The sequence below is a fragment of the Mytilus trossulus genome, chromosome 13 (assembly GCF_036588685.1).
Source record: "Mytilus trossulus isolate FHL-02 chromosome 13, PNRI_Mtr1.1.1.hap1, whole genome shotgun sequence".
NCBI classification, from domain to species: domain Eukaryota; kingdom Metazoa; phylum Mollusca; class Bivalvia; order Mytilida; family Mytilidae; genus Mytilus; species Mytilus trossulus.
The window spans coordinates 11,330,902-11,355,255 of NC_086385.1; the positions used below are offsets into that span (position 1 = coordinate 11,330,902).

The following is a 24,354-nucleotide window of genomic DNA, read 5'->3' on the forward strand; positions in this document are numbered from 1 at the left end:
TAATCAGATTTCACTATATATCATAAACTTAGTCTTCTGTGCACGATTTTATCATTTTTTATGCACAAATGTCGCACAATCGACATTTTTTTTCTCTCTGTCTGTTATGAAGTTAAAATATGGCAGCTCATTTATTATCGTATTCTGAAGCTGTAGTTAACCGATTGTCGCCTTCAAGTAAACAAGCAACACAGAAGCATGTATACTGAGCGCGTGTAGAATATGTACAATCAAATAACAGTTTACTTCAGTGACGTGCCGATCCATGCGTATTGCGATCACCGGATTTTTACAACAAGGGTCAAGCTAAGGTCACTTTGAAAACGGAAAAATATGTCGGCGAATTCCCGTAAATCCCACTACGGAATAGTTGATACATTCAGGGAGACATTCTCAGATCAAATTTGTTCAATGTTAACTTAAACATATAAAAGACAAAAAACAATTAAAGGCACACACGAGCCATGAAAAAACTCCATCACGAACTTGTTGATGGATAGCGACAAGGTTTTAGATCTTTAGATACCAGGATATTCGTCCGATCTCTAAATTAACGATCGTCAATAAATATTGGGTGTTTCTATGGTTTGGGTTTCATGCAATTCCCTCAATCGGCAATCTTCGGTAGAATCCGCTACTCTCCTTCTATCCGGAATCGGTCGAGTTGAGACGAAGGGTGATTCCCTCAGTTTTTGTGTTTGACTATGATTTGTAACGTTTGTATGCGATTTGAAAATCGGCAAACTTTTGTTGATTTAAATTCAGAATGTAGAACCAACGTATGTAATTAACCTTCACTCTATTTGATGAACAATGGAACTTCTAAAGAGAGTCAGTATTGGGGGTCAGCATTTCCGTATTCTTTTATTTGGGTTGCAGTTTTTCTCTTTTCTTTGTGTTTGCCTATTAGTCTATAACTGTTTAAGTACCCCGTTATTAAGTGAGGTATTAAAAACATTGCAGAAAATTGCAAATCAATAATCAATAACTTCAAACGTCGTGGTTTAAACTGAAAACATATGGCCTAAGATCACAATTAATTCCAGGAATATAGTTACTAATTATTATATAAGGTATTTCTTCCTAGGTAATCGCTCTACTGTTATCTTTGAAATGTTTACTTAGTCTATTTAATTTAAAAAAGTGGTCCTTACAGTAGCATATATATTGAAATAAGTAAAACATGTGGAAAACAATTATTTTTGAAAGTGAAAGTAGTGATTTGGCCAAAATGAAAGTAGGGTAGAAATTAGCCTTCGTCATGTATGCAAGATCCAAATCCTACTATTGGCATGTCAATAGGGCTCTCAAAAGAAAAAGCACTAATGGATTGTCCTGGAATAATGATGGTCTATATATAAGCAGTTAAATTTATTTCATGTTTGAAGCGGTGCAAATTTTTAAATTCAATTTGACTTTAATAAAAAAAAAAGTGCATTGTAGCCAAGAGGGAGACTTATTGTGTTCTGAGGCCATATATTAAAAGGAGCAGATTATTTTTACAGAGAGGGAATTGCTCAAAAGTACGGGAAAACTGTTGCATGTATCCTAGCAACTGCTCTGTTTCAATGAAGTTTTCTCTGTTTTTCAAATCATTTTCACTTCTGAAAAATAAAAATCTGCTCCTCATTCAATGCGGCTTTAATGATCTTGAAAGGGCCAATTCTTTTTAATCTTTTAAATATTCAGGACGATTATCGTTAACTGCTTCCGTTTGTTTCAGAATATAAAACATGTACGTCAAGTTCCGACTGTGGGGTCGACGATACCACGTGTTTGGATAGTGGTTATTGCATGTGCATATATAATCTACACAAACTGACAAAAGACGGAAGTTGTGAAGAAGACAAAGGTAAGTAGTTATGCGTTTACTTTTCTGAATTGGCTAGAGGTATAGGGGGAGGGTTGAGATCTCATAAACATGTTTAACCCCGCCGCAATTTTGCGCCTGTCCCAAGTCAGGAGCCTCTGTCCTTTGTTAGTCTTGAATTAATTTTAATTTTAGTTTCTTGTGTATAATTTTGAGTTTAGGATGACGTCCATTATGACTGTACTAGTTTCAATATTTTTAAGGGGCCAGCTGAAGGACACCTACGGGTGCGGGAATTCTCGCTACATTGAAGACCCATTGGTGGCCTTCAGCTGTTGTCTGCTCTATGGTCGGGTTGTCCCTTTGACAAATTCCCATTTCCTTTCTCAATTTTATGATTTTTTTTAATGTGCAATTAATTTTCAAAAATCATCATAAAGGGTCAATTAGACGAACATGTATATAATTATACTGTTCTGTGTGAGCGAAGGCTCCGTGTTGAAGACCGTACTTTGACTTATTATGGTTTACTTATATAAATTGTGACTTGGATGGAAATTTGTCTCATTGGAACTCATATCACATCTTCATATATCTATATATTTCTACCTAGTATATCCATTGGCAGGTGTGCAGATCATGTCATCCAAATAAAAAAGAGTTAGTAAATTAATTGTAAAAATTCAAATTAAAATATGCTGAGGATTTGTGATAAATTTTAGTCCAATCTTGATTTTTTTCTAGTAATACTTATATAAGATTAAACCCAATTTTCCTCTTTAAATTCTACAAAAAAAACCAGCTTCTAATCTACTCCTTGTGTTTTGCTAATTGTTTACATCGTCGGCAATAGATGGCGAAGTCAACATTGAACCGATTATTATTCAATAAATGAATGCAATGAACTTTGAAGTTTGTCTAGGCCCGATACATTTTCCGAACCATGCTATTCGCAAATCAGTTACTGAATAGTTAACTGATTTATATCTTTGTATAATATATATCAAGACAACTTGAAGAAACCGATTAAACAAATTCAACGACTGTTTCCTTATTGACATAAACTAATTTTTTTCCAAAATATTTATTGGTCTGCATAACGTCAAATTGATGACAACCAATCCTCCATGTTTTTTTTCAAATCACTTCCGGCGTAAAGGAACACGTGTACTTGTTTTAAATTACGAAAGATGATGGTATTAGTAAAAAATGGTGCAATAATACAACGCATTATTCTTTATAATTTCTTTGGAAATCAGATAATAGCTTTTACACATGGATATTGGACTTTCTTTTCAGTTCGTTACGTGACAAGATTTCCATTTTGTTTCCTTTTATTTGCACTGATTGGTATTCACATGCTTCCTTGTTCATAATGTTGTTTCATAAAGACTTTACTTGTTTTCTGCCTAAACAAACACGATAAATGCTCTATTAAAATCGTCTTCTTCCGGATGCAAGAGAAGACTCCTTAAAAGGAGTGTAAACCTTCCAGGAACGTGTGTGAGATGTCCATTTCTTATAGAATATAGACCGTTGTTTTTCCCGTTTGGATAGGTTTTACACGTCTAGTAATTTGCATGGCCTTATAAGCTTGCTGTTCCGTGTGAGCCAGGGCTCCGCGTTGAAGACCTGACTTTGACCTATAATGGTTTACTTTTACAACTTTTGACTTGGATGGAGGGTTGTCGTGCATGCACTGATACCACATCTTCTTACTTTTTTCTCTACCAAACAATGTAAATGCTCTATTAAAAGCTTCTTCTTTTTCGTCTTCTTACTGATACAGGAGTACACACCTACGTGGTGTAAAACTTCAAGTAACTTGAGAACTGTGTGCACACCTAAGTGGTGTAAAACTTCAAGTAACTTGAGAACTGTGTGCACACCTAAGTGGTGTAAAACTTCAAGTAACTTGAGAACTGTGTACACACCTAAGTGGTGTAAAACTTCAAGTAACTTGAGAACTGAGTACACACCTGAGTGGTGTAAAACTTCAAGTATCTTGAGAACTGTGTACACACCTAAGTGGTGTAAAACTTCAAGTAACTTGAGAACTGTGTGCACACCTAAGTGGTGTAAAACTTCAAGTAACTTGAGAACTGTGTACACACCTAAGTGGTGTAAAACTTCAAGTAACTTGAGAACTGTGTACACATCTAAGTGGTGTAAAACTTCAAGTAACTTGAGAACTGTGTAGACACCTAAGTGGTGTAAAACTTTAAGTAACTTGATAACTGTGTACACACTTAAGTGGTGTAAAACTTCAAGTAATTTGAGAACTGTGTACACACCTAAGTGGTGTAAAACTTCAAGTAACTTGAGAACTGTGTGCACACCTAAGTGGTGTAAAACTTCAATTAACTTGAGAACTGTGTACACACCTAAGTGGTGTAAAACTTCAAGTAACTTGAGAACTGAGTACACACTTAAGTGGTGTAAAACTTCAAGTAACTTGAGAACTGTGTACACATCTAAGTGGTGTAAAACTTCAAGTAACTTGAGAACTGTGTACACACCTAAGTGGTGTAAAACTTCAAGTAACTTGAGAACTGTGTACACACCTAAGTGGTGTAAAACTTCAAGTAACTTGAGAACTGTGTACACATCTAAGTGGTGTAAAACTTCAAGTAACTTGAGAACTGTGTACACACCTAAGTGGTGTAAAACTTCAAGTAACTTGAGAACTGTGTACACACTTAAGTGGTGTAAAACTTCAAGTAACCTGAGAACTGTGTACACACCTAAGTGGTGTAAAACTTCAAGCAAATTGAGAACTGTGTTCACACCTAAGTTGTGTAATACTTCAAGTAACTAGAGAACTGTGCGCATACATAAATAGGTCCCGAAGAGGTTCGGTGTAAACAAGTTTCACTGTATATACGGTATGCTTCAGATCATTGTTGAAGGCTGTAATGTATAGTTGCCTACAATCACGTCATGTGCTCCTTGTGGATAGTTATCTCATCAGCATGGAAACCTCACATCTATAGTTTAACAAGTGTGCTCTTCGCAACCTGTTCCAATACAAAAAATATTAAACAAATAAAGGCAACAGTCGTATACCGCTGTTCAAAACTCGTAAATCTATGGACAACAACAAAAATCGGGATAACAAACTAAAACTACGGGAAACGCATTAAATATAAGATGAGAACAACGATACAACATTAAAATGTAACACACACAGAAACGGCGAAACACGTAGCCGAAGTTCGTAGACATAAGATTTACAAATAATCAAGCAATTGACCATCTAAGAAATATCCTTTATTGGCTTAAATGTGTTTTCAAGACGTCGATTACGCACATAACATTTGGAGAACATCAAGACGTTATAGTATTTAAAAATGTCAAAACTTCAGAAGTTTTCCTTTTCTAATGTAATGTATACGTCAATTTATTTCATCAGCAAAATTTACTGTAAAATCCACAATTTTATGAATGCCAGCGAACGATATACGTATGTAACAATTTGTTTTTCTATACTTAATTTTCTCTGCAAAAATCAGTTTACTCTCAATAGACCAAAATCCCATGCAGAATATATACCTTATAATTGACGATGTAAATAAACACGACATCTTTGAAGATGTTAACACTGAATCTGTACCGATGTTGAAACTGTAATGTGACGATGTAAACACACTTTTTGAAACCATGTAAACACTGTATCTGTTATTATATTAACATTCTATCTGTGACAATGTTAGCACTCTATCTGTGACGATGTTAACATACTATCTGTGACAATGTTAGCACTCTATCTGTGACGATGTTAGCACTCTATCTGTGACGATGATAACACTGTATCTGTGACGATTTTAGCACTCTATCTGTGACCATGTAAACACTGTATCTGTTATTATGTTAACATTCTATCTGTGACAATGTTAGCACTCTATCTGTGACGATGTTAATATGTTATCATTCTATCTGTGACAATGTTAACACTCTATCTGTGACTATGCTAACACTCTATCTGTGACGATGTTAATACTCTATCTGTGACAATGTAAGCACTCTATCTGTGACAATGTAAGAACTCTATCTGTGACGATGTTATTATGTTAACATTATATCTGTGACAATGTTAACACTCTATCTGTGACGATGTTAACACTCTATCTGTGACGATGTTAATATGTTATCATTATATCTGTGACAATATTAACACTCTATCTGTGACGATGTTAGCACTCTATCTGTGACGATGTTAACACTCTACCTGTGACGATGTTAATAATGTATCTGTGACGATGTTAATACTCTATCTGTGACGATTTTAACACTATCTGTGACGATGTTAACACTCTATCTGTGACGATATTAGCACTCTATCTGTGACGATATTGACACTCTACCTGTGACGATGTTAACACTGTATCTGTGACGATGTTAATACTCTATCTGTGACGATGTTAACACTGTATATGTTATTATGTTGAATTTTATCTGTGACAATGTAAGCTGTCTATCTACGACGATATCAACGCTCTATGTATCTGTGACGATGTTAACGCTCTATCTGTGACGAAGTTAACACTCTATCTGTGACGTTTTTAACACTCTATCTGTGAATTATGTTATTTCTGTATCTGTGACGATGTTATTTCTGTATCTGTGACGATGTTCATACTGTATCAATGACGATGTTAATATTGAATATATGACGATGTTAATACTCTATCTGTGACAATGTAAGCTGTCTATCTGTGATGATATCAATACTCTATATATCTGTGAAGATGTTAACACTCTATCTTTGACAATGTTAACACTCTATCTTTGACGATGTTAACACTCTATCTGTTACGATGTTAACACTCTATCTTTAACGATTTTAACACTCTATATGTTAATATGATAACACTGTTACTGTCACTGGTATTAAAGAGATAATAGTAACTGCAATTACGATTATCCCAATATGGCGACGGAATACATCTTTACAGTCATTTTTTCTCAAATGTAGCATGTTTTTGTCACTAGTTAGTCAGATGCAAGGTTTTTCTATACCATTACATCATATTTGAATCGTAACGGTGCACTGGAATTGTCTAAGCGCTTTGAAAATTGCCGTTGAAAAATTCGGGATGATAATCGTAACTCGGAAAAAAAGATAATCGTAATTATGGTATTAAAAAATGCGATGTTAATCGTAACTGGATAGTGTTTTATTGATATTGATACTAAAAACGTATATCTGATAGCACCCGATGAAATTATGGTGATGAATATAATCACGTTTCAACATCTTATGACATATCTTTTTGTGCATATATTATTAATGGTTCTAATGAAAACAGCTACATATTATCATAAAATTGGCAAGGTGAACAAGCTTTAAGAAATTTGGATATGGGAAAAACACGAACAATGTTAAAATACAGAACAGTCCCAAGAACTAGCCTCGGTATGTCAATACTTGTCAGGGGAAACGCATGTGTCACCCTCCATCAGATTTGTGATTAATAAAATTGAGATTGGAAATGGGGAATGTATTACAGAGACAACAACAGAAGGTCACCAATAGGTCTTTAATGTCGCGAGAAATTCCCGCACCCGGAGGCGGCCTTCAGTTGGCCCTACGACTGTTAAAGAACATTGATTTATCCTGAATAAAAACATTGTAAATATAGTAATTATTGTTTTAAATCATTTAATGCAGGTGGCTATGTGTGCTATTTCTTCACCGGGAAGCGACTGCTGGTTCAATTCTAGTCCATACCCGTTATGCCATAATGAAGTAGGAAAGACGTTTAGTATTCGCCAGAGCAATAGAAAAGAAATTAAGAACCACAGTTTTGCACTTTTGGGATATGGGATATTGCTTATCCCCTTCATTTTCTCCCAAAAAAAAAACACACCTTAAACGCGCACATAACATTGAAACTTTGAAAACAATTAGAATATCTACTTACCACAATACCCGACAGCTGCTTCATTTTCAATATATTGAACAGGTATATAGATATAGGAAGATGCGGTGTTAGTGCCAATGAGACAACTCTCCATCCGAATAACAATTTAAGAAAAGTAAACCATTATAGGTTAATGTACGGCCTTCAACATGTATATGTTCCGGACCATATGAGTATTTGGACCATTAGCGTATGGTCATGACCGTATGCGTATACTCATATGGTCCGACCATACGCGTATGGTCCGACCGTACGCGTATGGTCGGACCATATGAGTATAATACTCGTTTGGTTATTAACGGGCCGGACCATATGCAGAGCTCCAGATAAGATTTCACAAATTGGGGTTTTTACCCACCATTTTCTTATGTAAATAGGTGATACAGATTTTTAATTGCATTATCAATTCCAATTCACCCCTCAAGTTAATATCAAATTGGGTTTTTCACCATCAAGCTCCTTAATGTATTGTGTTTTTTCATCAACACACTATTGACTATTTAGGCAATATCAACCCCGGATGTTTTTCCATGTTAAATATGTTTCTTTCTTTGAATAATATGTACTATAGCTGTTTTATTTTCTTAATTCACTGACGAGCAATTGTAGGTTTAATTTGTGTCCCGTTTCAATCTTCTGCCAGTTTTGTATTTTCTCACAACTTATGTAAACTGTAAATAACGGATATGTCTATACCAAGACACTCGTCTCAGATCTTTTTTTCTCTTATATACCTTTATATAAAAATTCCGAGAGGAATGCCTGTGTGTGCATTCACTCATTAACCGTAAAACGAAAAAAAAATAGTATATAAACTCTAATTATACTTGAATGTTTTTGTTTTATTCAATTTACATAAATCTGGGTTAAGGATGTACACCTCTGAGGAGCCAAAAATTTCTAGAATTAAACTTTTTTTCTTAACCTGATTTTTAGGTTTATAAGACTGTAACAAAACAATTGGTGAAGAAAAAATCATATGGTAGTGTGCTTCTTTTTTTGCTACGGCCCTTTGAAAATGCCCAATTTTGATGATTTTCTCACTTTTCATCGATTTTTACCTATTTTTGGGCTATTATCGTGAAAAAAATCACAGTTCCACAATTAAACTTTTTTTCATACTTTCCATAAAGATGAAGTGGACCAATCTGAATAAATTTAACTTACAAAAACTATAGGTAGGTGTTAATATAAGAAAGTTTTATCATAATTTGATGCTTTTTTGTGTAAAATTTACCATACTGCCAATTTTGTATTTTTATGATTTTTCTCATTTTAAAGACATTAATTCAACTTTTTTGTTATAAATGATTGAACAAATACATATCTAAGAAATTTGAAAAGACCAAAATGAGATGGGATGTATATTATTCTTGTAAAATCATTTTTTGTATCCCTCACCCATTTTCTCAAAATTTTGACTAAAAATACTGACTTGAATGGTCATAAATTTAAAAACTGGATTATTCAAAAACCGTTCATGGTAAATACACAATTTTTTCACAGAGTTATGTTTGATTATAATATTTTTAAAATTCATTGATATTTTCCACTTCTATCATATGTTTTGGAAATAATTTAAGAACGAGATTTCAACGAGACTGAACGAGACTGAAAAGTCAGAAGAATACATCCTTAAGTTATCCCATAATAGAGATTTCCAATAAAATGACATACGTAACTAACTCGACGTACGCACGTAACGGGACCGGTTGTTGCTAACCAATTAATTTTATTAAATGCGTTTACTCAAGTTTTAACTAAGTATAATTCCTTAACTATGACACCCATTCATAATAAATTTTATCAATATAAAATATTTCTTAGATGATGAAAAACGAAAGAAATCATGATTTGTATATATCACGTGATTATTGAGATTCCCGCCTAAACTTCACTGACATAAGACCACGTATATATACGTATCTGTACCTATCATACGATTCATAGGATTTGTCTTTCATGGTTTTGACAATAACAATGAGTTTAGGTATACTTAAACAAAAACCTCGCCCCATAATTTGGTAAAGGTAAAGACTAAAAAGTACTTTTGAAAAATAGATAATTGATATGAATTTCTGCCCAAATCACATTATCTTAGAATTATAGAAAAATATTATTTTGTTTTAAAAGTCGAGTACACCTTTTACATTCGGGTGTGCTAAACGTTAAATCTTTTAAAAACAATAAAAAGGCAACCCTCTCGCTTCGGAATTTGTTATTTTAATATTTGTATGCTAAATGTCGTCTCGGTAGTTTATAAAATTCATAATGTGAGAAGAACTAAAATATGGGTCAAGTGAAGTGACAAAAAATGGTGGGTGTGTTTGATTACAAGTTGCTGATTTACTTTTTCTATTATAGTATTTATGTCAATAAAGTCATTCAAAGTTTAATGACAAAATATTTAAAGAGTAAAAAAACAACAGTTGTGGTTGAATTTTACTGAAGGCATATTCCAGCAACAATGCGTGTTCAAATAGCAAAACATGCATGCAGTGTATGCTCCCCTCCGTCACGCTTCAATGCAGTAGGACGAAATACGCTGAGTTAGGTCGGTTATGTCGAGTAAAGTCATTTTATTGGCAATCTCTATTAGAACGTTTGGTTTCCAATTACATATCATTTCATAATTGATATCGTTTGGCCTTTCACATTTTCTAACGGCAATAAACTGATTCAGTTTTTGACGAAGTCCCGTGTTTATTAGCAATATTCTCGTTAAAGTACGCAAACACGCCCATGCGTTCGATGGACGCTTCCTAAAAACACTGTCTGAGTGTTGTTATCATCATATCTTTCCCTCAGTTATTCAAAAAAAAGCTGAAAACATGCTTCTATTCAATATTTTTATCGGACATTCACTTTCGTTTTAATTCAATGTATGTTACGATAAATCTCGAGCAATGACAACACAACATGACACACGCTAATTGGATAAACGCCGAGAAGATCGAAATGATTCAAAACCACGTGTACCTTTTGAGCAAGGGAAAATTCCAACAGAACAGGGACCCATTTCAGCTACTTAATGCAGGGAACTATTTTTAGAACGAAAGGACATCTCCAATTATAAATATAATAAAAATAGATTTACGCAACAAGTGAAAACAGATAAGGGTAAATAACGCAAACGGTAGCCAACAAAAGGGTTGAGAACTCATGGTTTTGGCATATAATTGGGTTTTCCTTTGAATTGATGGGGTTATTGAACCCTGCAATGGGCAATTGCATTGGGTTTTCTATTATTTGTATTGCGTGATCACGCAAATACGCAGCTTATCTGGAGCTCTGCATATGAGTATTTGGACCATATAGGTATATGTATTTTTTTCAAATTACATTATTTATAAACGTTTCAATAATACAAAAACTTTATCTAAAAAAACAGTGATGGTTTAAAACATGACAATTTTTTTAAATTTTATAATCCAAAAAACTACGTAAAAAAAGTATTGATGCCATAGTTAGTTTTCATCGCTAGTTACATTTTTGCATATAGGTTTGGATGACATTCACTTCCACACGGTATCATAGCTTTTTTGCATTTGCAAGAAATTTGTGCACGATCTTTTTCATTTACACATTTTGTTTGCGAGTGAAAAACAAGCCTTTTTGCAGCTGCGTTCAGTGATACCAAGGTCTTTGGCAATTCTGATGTCTACGGTGTTTTTAAGAAGCTCTAGATCTCAAATATCGTAAAATGACTGCAATACACCATCTTCACAACACAACTTAAATAAACTAATAGTATGCTACTTTCCAGTGACTTCTTATGTAACAGTTGTAACAGTTCATTAAGAATTTTTTGGAATTTAATTTTTAGTCGACATATTGCCAATTACTCGTAATAACTAATCGGTAATGACCATCGGTATAAAATGTGTTTACTTTAAATTTGACAATTAAGTAAAATTAACATGTGAAACTTCTTATTTTTATTTAGCTTATCTTTTTATTATAATATAATGATAGAATTACCTATATGATAGCGTATTTTGAATGAACGGTCATACCATATGAAGAGTTTAGAAGTATTAAAAGTAAACTGTAACAGAGTGTTAATTACCCCCGACCATACGCGTATGGTCCGACCATACGCGTATGGTCGGACCATATGAGTATATACCCATATGGTCATGACCATACGCGTATGGTCTAAATACTCATATGGTCCGGAACATATACATTAAAATGTAATGCATATTGTTGTCTATTTTTCAATAAAAGTGTGAATTTCAGATCTATTTATTATTTCTGAAATATTGGATTATTCCCATTATTACGATAATACTAAATCACAAGTCGCTATTAATGTACGTTTAAAACAATGGATTGGCAAAGATAAAATCTATAAAAAAAAATTAATTGTGGCTGAAAACGGCAAAATGCCATGAAATGCTTGTCCTATACATTGATAGTAAAAAAAACTCAGATAAAAAACGTTTAATGTAAATAATATTAACCTCCAAAGTCTTATATTATAAAACTACATGCAATATTAGATACTATATTAAGATTATTTTATTGTTCCTAAATCAAAAGCAGAATTAAACTACTCGTCTTGATCGGTCTACAAAAAATGATAATAAATGGTAAATGTTTTATTGCATGCAAACAGTAACGCTATTGTTTTTAATATAACATTGTTGTTTTGTTTTTACTGTTGTTTTTATGTAAGTACCATTTGATTTTTATTTCGTTTATCCTGACATTTTTTTTTCATAAATTGTCATCCTGACTTTTTTTTGCAAGTGTCTCATCCTGCCTTTTTTTTTACTCAAATCTCCAGTCCTGCCCCCCCCCCCCCCCCCATTAAAAATCAAATGGTAGCTCCCTTAGCTGAAATTTAAAAACTCACGAACTTAAAATTGATTCAAATTACATTTATTTAGTTAAAGAACAAGATATATTGATAGGTTAATATGGAGTTTTAAAAATGGCGGGAAACGGCATACTCTGTTTTGAACCGTTAAGATATTGTTTTGGTTTCAAATAAAAAGAAATCAAGAATCTGCTTAATTTTTGGTAAAAGTCATTTAATGAGCTATTGAAGTCTTATATGAAAAGAAAAATTGATATTATGGACCAAAACCTTTTACTCTGTTTTGACGGGGGAAAAAACAAGAAGTCCGAACATTTGACACAAATACATAGTAAACCTCACATATGATAAGTACAGTCATCTTTAAGTTGTATTCTACATTTTTATCCAGTTCACACATTTAAAAAAATATGATAATCAACCTCATATTAGAAATCTTAAAATGTGAATGAAACTGTTTAATAAAATGGTAGTATTCGACACCCACAATAACATCATAAGAGAGCTACCATTTGATATTTAGGGGGGGGGGGTCTAGGATGAAATTTGAAAAAAATAGGCAGGACAGGAGTTTTGAGTAAAAAAAAAAGGCAGGATGAGACACTTGCAAAAAAAAAAGGCAGGATAAAGTAAAAAAAAAAAGGCAGGACCGAACAGAGTGAAAAATAAAAAGGCAGAGATTACAACTAAAAAAAAAAGGCAGGACAAAATTTTTCATCCTAGCAGCCCCCCCCTAAAAATCAAATGGTAGCTCCCTAACACAGAAAAGGTTATATCTATTCTCAACTATGAAACTATGATAATATAATATAATTGGGAATTAAATTAGAAAAATATTGCAATTTTATTCAGATGAGTCTCAAAATAAAATAAGCTATTTGGCCTATCTGTGCTTTTCTGTAGTTGTTTTTTTTACTTTTTTTTTGTTGTATAATTGAGAGAGAAAGAGAGACACAATTTGATTTGTCCGATACGGTATTGGGAAGTCGTCATTCTATTTTAAGGAGGGGGAGGATAAATATTTGAAAAAACAGGACAGGAGTTTTTTTTGAGAAAAATAGGACAGGATGGCCGGACAACTTGTCAAAACAAAAGGCAGAATGCCAATTTATGTAAAAAAAAAAGTCAGGATAAACTAATAAAAAAGCGGGACCGAATAGAGTGAAAAATAAAAAGGCAGGACAGAGATTACAATGATCTAAAATTTGCAGGATGAATGTTTTTATCTAACCCCCCGCCCCCCCCCCCCCTAAAAATCAAATGGTGTCTCCCTTATTTAATACAATTCTCCCAGCTGCCAGCATTCATTATAGAACTTGCAGATTGTTTCATTTATATGTTTCGAAGTTAAGCGTTGTGCCCACTTTGCTGAACTTACATACATAATTGTTTATTGGCAAGTTGGAGCCTGACTCAAGGATTCGTGAGTTTCTCGCCGAGTTAATTAAGGACTTTCTGTTCAGAATTTTTATATCGGAGTTCGGTGTTTTTGTACTTTACTTTTTGGATATGGTTGTTGACTCTCTTAGTCATAACTTCCAATTGTCTTCTCAATATATTGGTAAATCTTTTGAATAAAAACAAGCAATTTTTCTTTCATATTTGGATTCACAGCGGGTAATTTTCAGTCAACAAATCCACCACACATTTTTTGTCAACTGCTTATATATAATTTTTTTTTTATTAAATTGGAGATCAGATTACCCCATTTTTTTTTTAAATAAACATACTACCCCTTCCCCCTTAATTTAATTGGGCGTTTTCAAAATCCCACGTTGGCTTTTCAGCCGAAAAAATTACACCCATACGACCCATGTGAGGACATTTCAGAATAATAATTATATCATTTCAAAAGACAATGAACTTAAAACAAACCAGATAATTGTTCATGACCACAATCAATAATATCGTGTTGTCATTGTCAAACTAAGGAGTAGCGAAACCGGAAATCGATGTATCGTCTGCAATTGATAAGAAAAATGAAAACTATTTGTCACAGTTAAGAAAGCGACCAATGTTTCAATGTAACTTAATTATGTTTAGAGACATTTTTCACAATGTAAATGCATCTCAAATCTAGCATTGTCAATTAAAATCATGAGCAATGTTTTTCCTTGTTATATTTGCCACGATGCAAAATGTACAGTGAAATCTATCTAAAGCGAACCTCTTCGGGACTTAGGATTTAGTCAGTTTGGGCAGAAGTTTTTTCAGGTTCACAACACACACGCTTTGCCTGGTCTTAAAAACATGACTGTTTGATTTAGCCAGTTGTTTTCAGTTTTTACAAGAATCTGTTTAGCCAGGTTTCGCCGTATGTACTTATTGTACAGATATTCCGGAGTCATGAACCTGATGTCAGTGGTTGTCTTTTGTCGATGTGTGTTATAAATGTTTCTCGTTACTCGTTTTAATATATAGAAAAAAAGGTGGTCGTGTGGTCTAGCGCGCCGGTTACAGTGCAGGCGATTTGGTGTCACGATATCTCAGTAGCATGGGTTCGAATCCCAGCGAGGGAAGAACAAAAAAATTGCGAAAGCAAATTTACAGATCTAACATTGTTTGGTTGATGTTTAGACATAAATACATTTTGTAAAGTGCCTAGAAAATCAACCTAACGATGTTATAATTAGTAAGAGTAGATTTGATTTGTAACGTCCTCCCCGGTCGGGGCTGGAACCTGTACTCTAGCTTATAGAAATAAGCTTTCCTTTCGGGAGCTGTTACCTTCTCGTAGGAATTAAACAAGGATCTCTATTACAATACACGAAGTTTTCTATTTAGTGTAGAGAAATGATCATCTACTCATCTCTTCAGTATAATTGCAGAATGCTAATCCATTTTTAGAAGCATACAATCACTGAAAATAAGTATATGTATATGTCTGCCTGTGTGTAGTGACAACTGGAAATTATACCTTGTCCATCGGATTTCATATATATATATAGATGCATGAGACTATTGGTGTTATCGTTTGAATTGTTTGACACTAGTCATGTTTGGGACCCTTTATAGCTTGCTGTTCGTTGTGGGTCAAGGGTCTGTGTCTATGAATTTTTTTCTTCGCAAACAATTTATTTTTTGGGCGACAAGATGAAAACAATTTTTTTTTTTCAATATTAGCATTACATATAGTGGCAGCTAAGGGTGAAACAAACAAATTTTTTTTCTCAGGGTCAAAAACAAATTATTTTTTTCTCCAAAAACTGGAAACAAACTTTTTTTCCCCAAAAAAACATAGCCCCCTCCCCCCCCCCCCCCCCCCGAAAATCAAACGGTCGCTGTCTTATATCTATTGATCTGCACTAGTACAAAAACGTTCGGAGAATATCTTAGTTGGCAACCAGTTTATTCTATTGCGATTTATTGTAACAACATGTTTATATAAATTATACAGGATTGACAAAACTTAATTTGACTAATTTCAAATTATAGTAGCAAGCAATTTGTTACTCACACTGCCTGTCATTATTTATAGGTTAAAGAATGTCATTAATTCAATGAAAAACTATTAAAAAGATGCATGAGGCGCATCAAACAAAATGAATGTGTCTGTACTTTCAGTTTCTGAAAACGGTTCATTGTATTACATAATATAACAAACCAGATCAATAGCAGTTACTGTAGATCTAATTTCAACATTTGCCCCGCCTCCATCTGAGTGGCGGATCCAGAGGGGAAGTTCCGGAGGTTGGACCCCCCCCCCCCTTTTTGGGGCCTATCAATGCATTTGAATGGGGACATATAGTTGGACCCCCTTCTCCTTTATCATGGGTTGGGAATCCCCCTTTTTAAATGGCTGGCTCCGCCCCTGTATCTCCAGTTTTATATATGATATCGGAAATGTTCACTACCAAACTCCGGACAGTGATCGTTTCCGTTCCGGAACTATTTTCCTTTACTCCATCAAGTTTAGTGTAGAGTAGTATTCGGGCCCGTATGCGGATCGGAACTGGAACTGCCGGGGAGTTAGGTTCACTACGTCGTATATTCCCCTTCCCTTTCATAAATGTGACCTGTCGAAGTAGACTATTTACCGGATTTGTTATCACATAAGCAACACGATGGGTGCTACATGTGTAGCAGGATCTACTTACCTTTCCGGAACACCTGAGATCACCCCTAGTTTTTCAGTGGTGGGGTTCGTGTTGCCTATTCTTTAGTTTTCTATGTTGTGTCATGTGTACTATTGTTTGTATGTTTGTCTTTTTAATTTTTAGCCATGGCGTTGTCAGTTTATTTTCGATTTTTAAGTTTGACTGTCCCTCTGATATCTTTCGTCCGTCTTTTATCATTAAATATACAGGTTGGTGAGCATCCATTAAACTTCAAATAAGGGGGGGGGGGGGGGGGTATTATTGTTTTCTTTTAGAGTCAGAAATTATTTTCGAGATAAGCGCGACCATTTTTCAATCACAATTATTTGTTTTCAATTTAACACTTTATTGTACTCAAGTGACAACAATAAAATCGAATTTGAAATCGTAAGTTCCATTTTTACATAAAAATATAACCCCAAAAAAAGATGCTTTTATGACCCAATTTTACGGATGGAAACGGACATGCAATACATCACATTTAACAAACTTTCTTTGACAGCCTTACATACTGAGAATATGGTTACCAACACGCAAGAAAGCTTATCAATAGGCTATTTTAATATCACCCACTTTTGACTCCGGAGTTTATTTTTTGCTCGACAGGTAACCCTCCTTGTGGTTGGACATTCTGACACTCGGTCAAGTAGGAGCAACTTAAAGAAGTAAATCAGGCTTACAATCGATACAATTTAGGGTGGTAAATAAATTAATGTTTGTTGTTTTCCTCACACGACATAATCATCGGATAATAGAAACTTTCCATCAAAATTGCACCGATATAATATGCTTGCTATTACTTTACCGAGTACTAGGATATCTTGTCACAGAATAGGTTAGGCAGCAACCATTTGATTTTCGGGGGGGGGGGGGGGGGGTGGCTATGTTTTTTTTTTGAAAAAAAAGTTTGTTTCCAGTTTATGGAGAAAAAAATAATTTGTTTTTGACCCTTAGAAAAAAATGTGTTTGTTTCACCCTTAGCTGCCACTATATGTTATGCTAAAAATTGTTTTCGACTTGTCGCCAAAAAAATAGATAGAAAGTTTGACTAGAAAAAAAAATCCCCCCCCCCCAGAAAATCAAATGGTTGCTGCCTTATTAATTTAGCGAACATTTCATATTTTAAAATGTTTCTAAATGGAACAGTGTGACATTGTTTTCCCCCCAGTTTAAATATGAACAGACTAATATGATGTTTTCAATTAATTCTATCCGACTCTTTAATGATTAGTTTTTCTTTTATGTGGCTGATTATTATTATTGGATAAAGTAAATCCACAGTTATATCTTACTCCATCTCTTTTATCAAAATAATAGTTGCGTTTTATCAAAATAAAGACATATCATCAAATTTCAATCTATGAAACACGGCAGATGTGATTGCTTTTGATATTTATTCAGAAAATTAAAGTTTCACCGGATCATTATGTCCTAATTTACCTAAATCAAAATTACGACGAAGAAGTGTAGCTACCACTGTCAGCCATTAATTTTCATTTACCATAAAAGCTTCCGAACGACATTATTTATCACGGTTTATACTTAAGTCAATGAGGAAAAGGAACAAACAATGTGTTATATATAAAGAATAGCATTGGCATTGTTCATCACTAGGTTTTTATACGAAACCTTAAAATTGAATAGATATGAATTTATAAAATGTAGATTGGGGGATAATATTTGTTTCCTAAAAAATTATTCTGATTCTAAATCCCAATTTGATAAGAAAATATATATTGTTGTCAAGCATATAACCCCAAAAAATATTCTGACTAAAGAATTTATCCATACTTTTTGTGTTGAAATTTGAAGAAGGATTTTTTTTTATTATAGTAGCGTCGGTATACAAAAAAAAAATGTTCGCTCTTATTACGCAAACATTTTTTTCTGACTCGGACAAACAAAACACCTTGAAATTAAATGGTTGCTCATTTATAAACAATCAAGACAATAAGTCAATTAAATCAGCCACGTTGACAGCCAAAGTGCCTGTACGAATTACTGAATGTGACAGTCAACTAAACTGTGTTTAATTAGTGAATATAACGAGTGTTTGTAGATTTCCCCCGTGATTTTGAATTTTCTATTTTGATCTAAACTTCGTAATGATCTTTGACCTTGACATCTACCTATAATTATACCTTTGGTAGTACGGACAAGGTTGCAACAATAATATAAGACATCGACCGAATAACATTCGCGACTTCATAAACCATTAATTATTTCGTCTCATTGATGAAATCGCATTATTGTATACATAAAGGAGGGTGTGGATGGGGATTAGCATGATATAGAATAAGGGAGCTACCATTTCATTTTTATGGGGGGGCTAGGATGAAAAATGTTGTCCTCCATTTTTTTTAGCTGTAATCTCTGTCCTGCCTTTTTATTTTTCACTCTGTTCGGTCCTGCCTTTTTTTTTTTAGTTTATCCTGACTTTTTTAACCTAAATTGTCGTCCTGACTTTTTTTTTGCAAGTGTCTCATCCTACCTATTTTTTTTACTCAAAACTCCTGTCCTGCCTATTTTTTTCAAATTTCATCCTAGCCCCCCCCCCCCCCATAAAAATCAAAAATCAAATGGTAGTTCCCTAATGGCAAAAGAATATAAAGAGAAAAAATAACCTAAAAAAAAAGGATAAAAAATAGAGAATAACGAGGTGCTAAAATATAAATAAACAAGAATTGTGTACAAACGGTATAGAAAACTGACAAAAATGCCAAAATAAATAAAAGAAAAAAAATGAATTTAGAAATGAAGGACCCTACCTCTTGCAAACCTCAATAAAATTGAGAATGGAAATGGGGAATGTGTCAAAGAGACAACAACCCGACCAAATAAAAAACAACAGCAGAAGGTCACCAACAGGTCTTCAATGTAGCGAGAAATTCCCGCACCCGGAGGCGTCCTTCAGATGGCCCCTAAACAAATATATACTAGTTCAGTGATAATGAACGCCATACTAATTTACAAATTGTACACAAGAAACTTAAATTAAATAATACAAGACTAACAAAGGCCAGAGGCTCCTGACTTGGGACAGGCGCAAAAAATGCGGCGGGGTTAAACATGTTTGTGAGATATCAACCCTCCCCCTATACCTTTAACCAATGTAGAAAAGTAAACGCATAACAATAGGCATATTAAAATAACTACTTTAAGAAGTTACACTTATCTATGGTATAACAAGCGAGTCGAAACAGACAACTGATATCTTCTTTGGTCGAAGACACGATATTAAGGAGTCAATACTCTGTGTAATTCCCATATCATTCTTATTAAACGGAATTTTATAACCATATATTATTTTATTATTAAAGGAAATTGTATGCTATGGTAATCATATGTTTTATAGCTATGTTTTCATCATTTCTATTTTTCCATAAGTATTTTGTTTAGAACTTGTAATCACGAGCGTCGAAGATGTGTGGATTTACATGTAAAAACAGATTTTTTTTCGTGGTTTGTTGTTTGTGTGTGTTTGATTGTTTGTTGGTATTGTTTGTATGATTTATTATTTTTTTTTAAACTTAAACACATTCTTTTCACTTTATCCATTTTTAAATAATGACCTTTCATTTACCAAGTGTTTGCATAGAGTTGTCTCGGTGGTCGAGTGGTGTCAATAGTCCAACTACTGTATCGCCAGTATGTCAACAAAGAAGTTGTCAGTTCGGAACCCGCAAGTGTCAGGAGCATTCGACTCAAATCTTAGGGAGCTACCATTTGATTTTTAGGGGGGGGGGGGGGGGGGGCTAGGATGAAAAATTGTGTCCTGTATTTTTTTTAGCTGTAATCTCTGTCCTGCCTTTTTATTTTTCACTCTGCTTTTATTTATTTTTTTACTTTATCCTGACTTTTTTTTGCCTAAATTGTCGTCCTGACTTTTTTTTTTGCAAGTGTCTCATCCTGCCTTTTTTTTTACTCGAAACTCCTGTCCTGCCTATTTTTTTTTTCAAATTTCATCCTAGCCCCCCCCCCCCCCCCTCTAAAAATCAAATGGTAGCTCCCTTGGGATTGTCAGCTTTCCTGCCGAGGGTTGATGGTCCTCTCTTGTCTTCCACCATCAATATTCCCCTATCAATATTTACCAGTGTTATAAAAAGCTTAATATAAACCGAGTAACAAACTTCCTTAAAAAGCTTAATATAAACCGAGTAACAAACTTCCTTAAAAAGCTTCATAAGCATGTGATATATCATAGAGTTGACATTTTATCGAATATCTTCTATGAAAATAATGAGAACAGTTGTCTCTTTCGTAGGAAACAATAGCATTATATAGGTTTCTTCAAGTAGTAATTCTGAAAACTTTGTTGAAAATACGGATAATTTATTTTGCCATTATCGTTTTGTCCAACAAATATGTATCAAGGTTATTATTAAAATCAGGAAATATGACGTCATTGTCAATGAGACAACTTACCAAAGGGGTTCTAAGGAAACATATACAGTGAAACCTGTTTAAACCAAACCTCTTAGGGGTTAAATATTGTGTTCGGTTTTGGCTGATGTTCGATTTTATCAGGTTCACAACGCACATACTTTGATATGACGGTGCTTTAGAAAATGTTTGGTTATAATACAGGTTTTCGGTTTAAGCAGGATTCGGTTTAGCCAGGTTTCACTGTATTAACAATTATAGGTCATCGCATAACTTTCATGAGTGATCAAATTAAATGCTGAATTAGCAAGTTTGCAACACGTTTTGTTATTATTTTTGCCAAATGTTGTAAATGTTGGCGACGTTGGCGACGTTGGCGAACAGTAATGAGTTTGTAAATGTTGGCGACGTTGGCGAACAGTAATGAGTTTGTAAATGTTGGCGACGTTGGCGAACAGTAATGATTTCGTAAATGTTGGCGACGTTGGCGAAATTTGCGAACATTTACACAATCCTGTATCAGAATGGACTTCGGGGTTGGATTTTCTGGATGTGTTGAAAACCCATTGGTGGCCTTCGGCTGCTTCTTTTATCGAGTTGTTTTTTGACACATACACCGTTTCCATTCATAACTTTAGCCATTTTTGTGCTTGGAGGATGAAAGAGTTCGACAGTTTTATACCTACATGTAGCTTGTAATTAAATGGTTTTCACTGGTTTCTGTTTCATAAGTTTTTACATACTTATTGTTTAAGAGGGTATAGAACACACAAGAAAGTTAACTCTTTACAAATCAGTTAAATGTTTTAATCACAAAATATAAGTAAAGAGAAATAAAGTTTCTCAATTATCAAGTGTTTGTCAAACTGCTATATATATATCCAACGATTTTTTTTCGATTGTATGGTTCAAATTACACGATTTTTTTTTTAAATTTTTGTCAACAGGTCAAAGTGAATATTGTGTCAAAATTTCATGAAACTTAAACGAGCCAAATCTAGTTTAATCAAAGTGTTGATTACCCCCTTAAGAATTAACCATGCATGTCTTTTGGGGTATGGGCTTTGCTCATTGTTGAAGGCCGTACGGTTACCTATAGTTGTTGATGTCTGTGCCATTTTGGGCTCTTGTGGACAGTTGTCTCATTAGCAATCATACCACATCTTCATTTTTATACTTTTGTTTTCACTTTTAAATAGTTCTATATTTTTTTATTGAAGGTCTTTCCTAGCTGACTTGACAGTATGGGTTTTGCTTATTATTAAAGGTCGTACAATGACCTATATTTATTTACGTCTTCGTCCTTTGTCTCTGGTGTATACTTGTCTCATTGGCAATCATACCACATCTCCTTATTCTCGTATTATTCTTATAAACTACTATAAATCAATCTATTGGACACAAATTGCAATCAGAAATAGCTATACATTGATATCAGAAATGCATATTATATTCCTGAAATGGATTAAATTTGGCTTATGGTACTAAATACTTAATTGTAATCTAATACAAACTAAATACATGCATATTACCATGCATTTAGTTAATTATATTTGTATATTTATGGTTACTGTAAAATCGCCGATATTCCTTCGAGTCTCACAAATATAATTGTGATGTCATTTGGGATTCCGAAAGAAAGGATTACTACGCTGCTGTATATGAATGGCATAGATTAACAGAATTAAGAACACATTGACCTAGTAAGATTGTTAAACTATTCCTTGTATATAAGAATAAGGAGATATGGTATGTTTTGCAATGAGACAAATATCAGAGTTTAGTTGACGAAGAAAAATGCAAATTATGGGTCAGTGTACGGCCTTCAGCTATATACACTCTGTAGTCAGCTATAGTCAACTATAAATGAGTGGCGTAAAAAGGGGGGTGTGCACGACAGAACGCGAAATAACATTGCCATTTCACGATGAATGAAAAATTGGAAATGTGTTGCACGTTGATCTTTTTACCGATTCCCGAAACACGGTCAATAACGAACTTTTTTTCACTGATGCACCTGAAATAAAAATGGCAAAACACGTTGCATGAAAATAACTCTTTATCACCCTCATAAAAGGACCGACATAAAAAAAAATTAGAGAAACAATGTTAACGGGACAACTTTCACATGTACGGTATAAAGCTAAACAGCATAATATACGAAAAAAATATGATTAGTATTCATCCATATCATGGGTGTACAAACCCCGCCCCATTCTTTATGTGCCTGTCCCTAGTCAGGTGCCTGTAGTTGTAGTTATTAAAATTAGATATAAGACTAATTGTTGTTTTCAGTAAGCGTTATGATCACGCATACCAAGATTTGCGCAAAGCTCCGCCTGTTCACGTGCAAACAGACTATTCCGACTTCCGTGAAGTTTTTTTTAGCCCAATGCATTATGGTCGGTGTTCTATTTATATAAAAATAAGGCGGTGTGGTACGATTGCCAATAAGACAACTATACACCACAGTCCAAATGAATTGGATGTTAGCAAATATAGGTAATCAAATATATATACTGCCTTCGAAAAAGAGGAAAAAACAGCCGGAATTAGAAATGAAAATAATCCCACTTGAGTTTAAATTTCAAACGATATCAAATTCTATTTAATTTTTAATGTGATAATATAACTAGAACGAATGGTTTATCAATTTCGTAAATTAAACAATTTCAAGACAAGACAAGACAATAATGCACTAAAGTTGCATGGTGCACCTCTTACAAAATTGTTATGAACTAAATTCACATTTTAAAAAAGAACTACTAGTCTTAAAAGTGTTACAAGAGACTATATACATAAATACGGCCGTTAGTTTTCTCGTTTAAATTATTTACATTGTCATTGTGGGGCCTTTTATAACTGACTATACTGTATGGGTTTACTCATTGTTGAAGCCCGTACGGTGATCTATTATAGTTGTTAATGTCTGTGTCAATTTGGTCTCTTGTGGATAGTTGTGTAATTTGCAATCATACCACATCTTCTGTTGTGGTTTTTTTTTAATTTTTATATATATAATTATGTGTGCACTTTTTATATAGTACAGCTATCCATTTTAAGAATACGATAAATATTTTCACTTCAGAGGGCCCTCATGGGGTTTTTGATTATGTGATTACTTGGCCGTTTTTAGCTCACCTGGCCCGAAGGGCCAAGTGAGCTTTTCCCATCACTTTGCGTCCGTCGTCCGTCGTCCGTCGTCCGTCGTCCGTCGTCGTTAACTTTTACAAAAATCTTCTCCTCTGAAACTACTGGGCCAAATCAAACCAAACTTGGCCACAATCATTATTGGGGTATCTAGTTTAAAAAATG

At 34.0% G+C, this 24,354-nt stretch overlaps 1 protein-coding gene across 1 annotated transcript in view; it reads left to right on the forward strand.

The window, feature by feature from the left end:
- The first annotated feature begins 1,764 nt into the window (after positions 1 to 1,764).
- LOC134694831 (BDNF/NT-3 growth factors receptor-like) overlaps positions 1,765 to 24,354 on the forward strand; it is a 129,863-nt gene continuing 107,273 nt past the window's right edge. Inside the window, exon 1 of the mRNA XM_063555897.1 lies at positions 1,765 to 1,852. Coding sequence (XP_063411967.1) covers positions 1,795 to 1,852 — 58 coding nt within the window. The 5' untranslated portion in view covers positions 1,765 to 1,794. The remainder of the gene's footprint in view (positions 1,853 to 24,354) is intronic.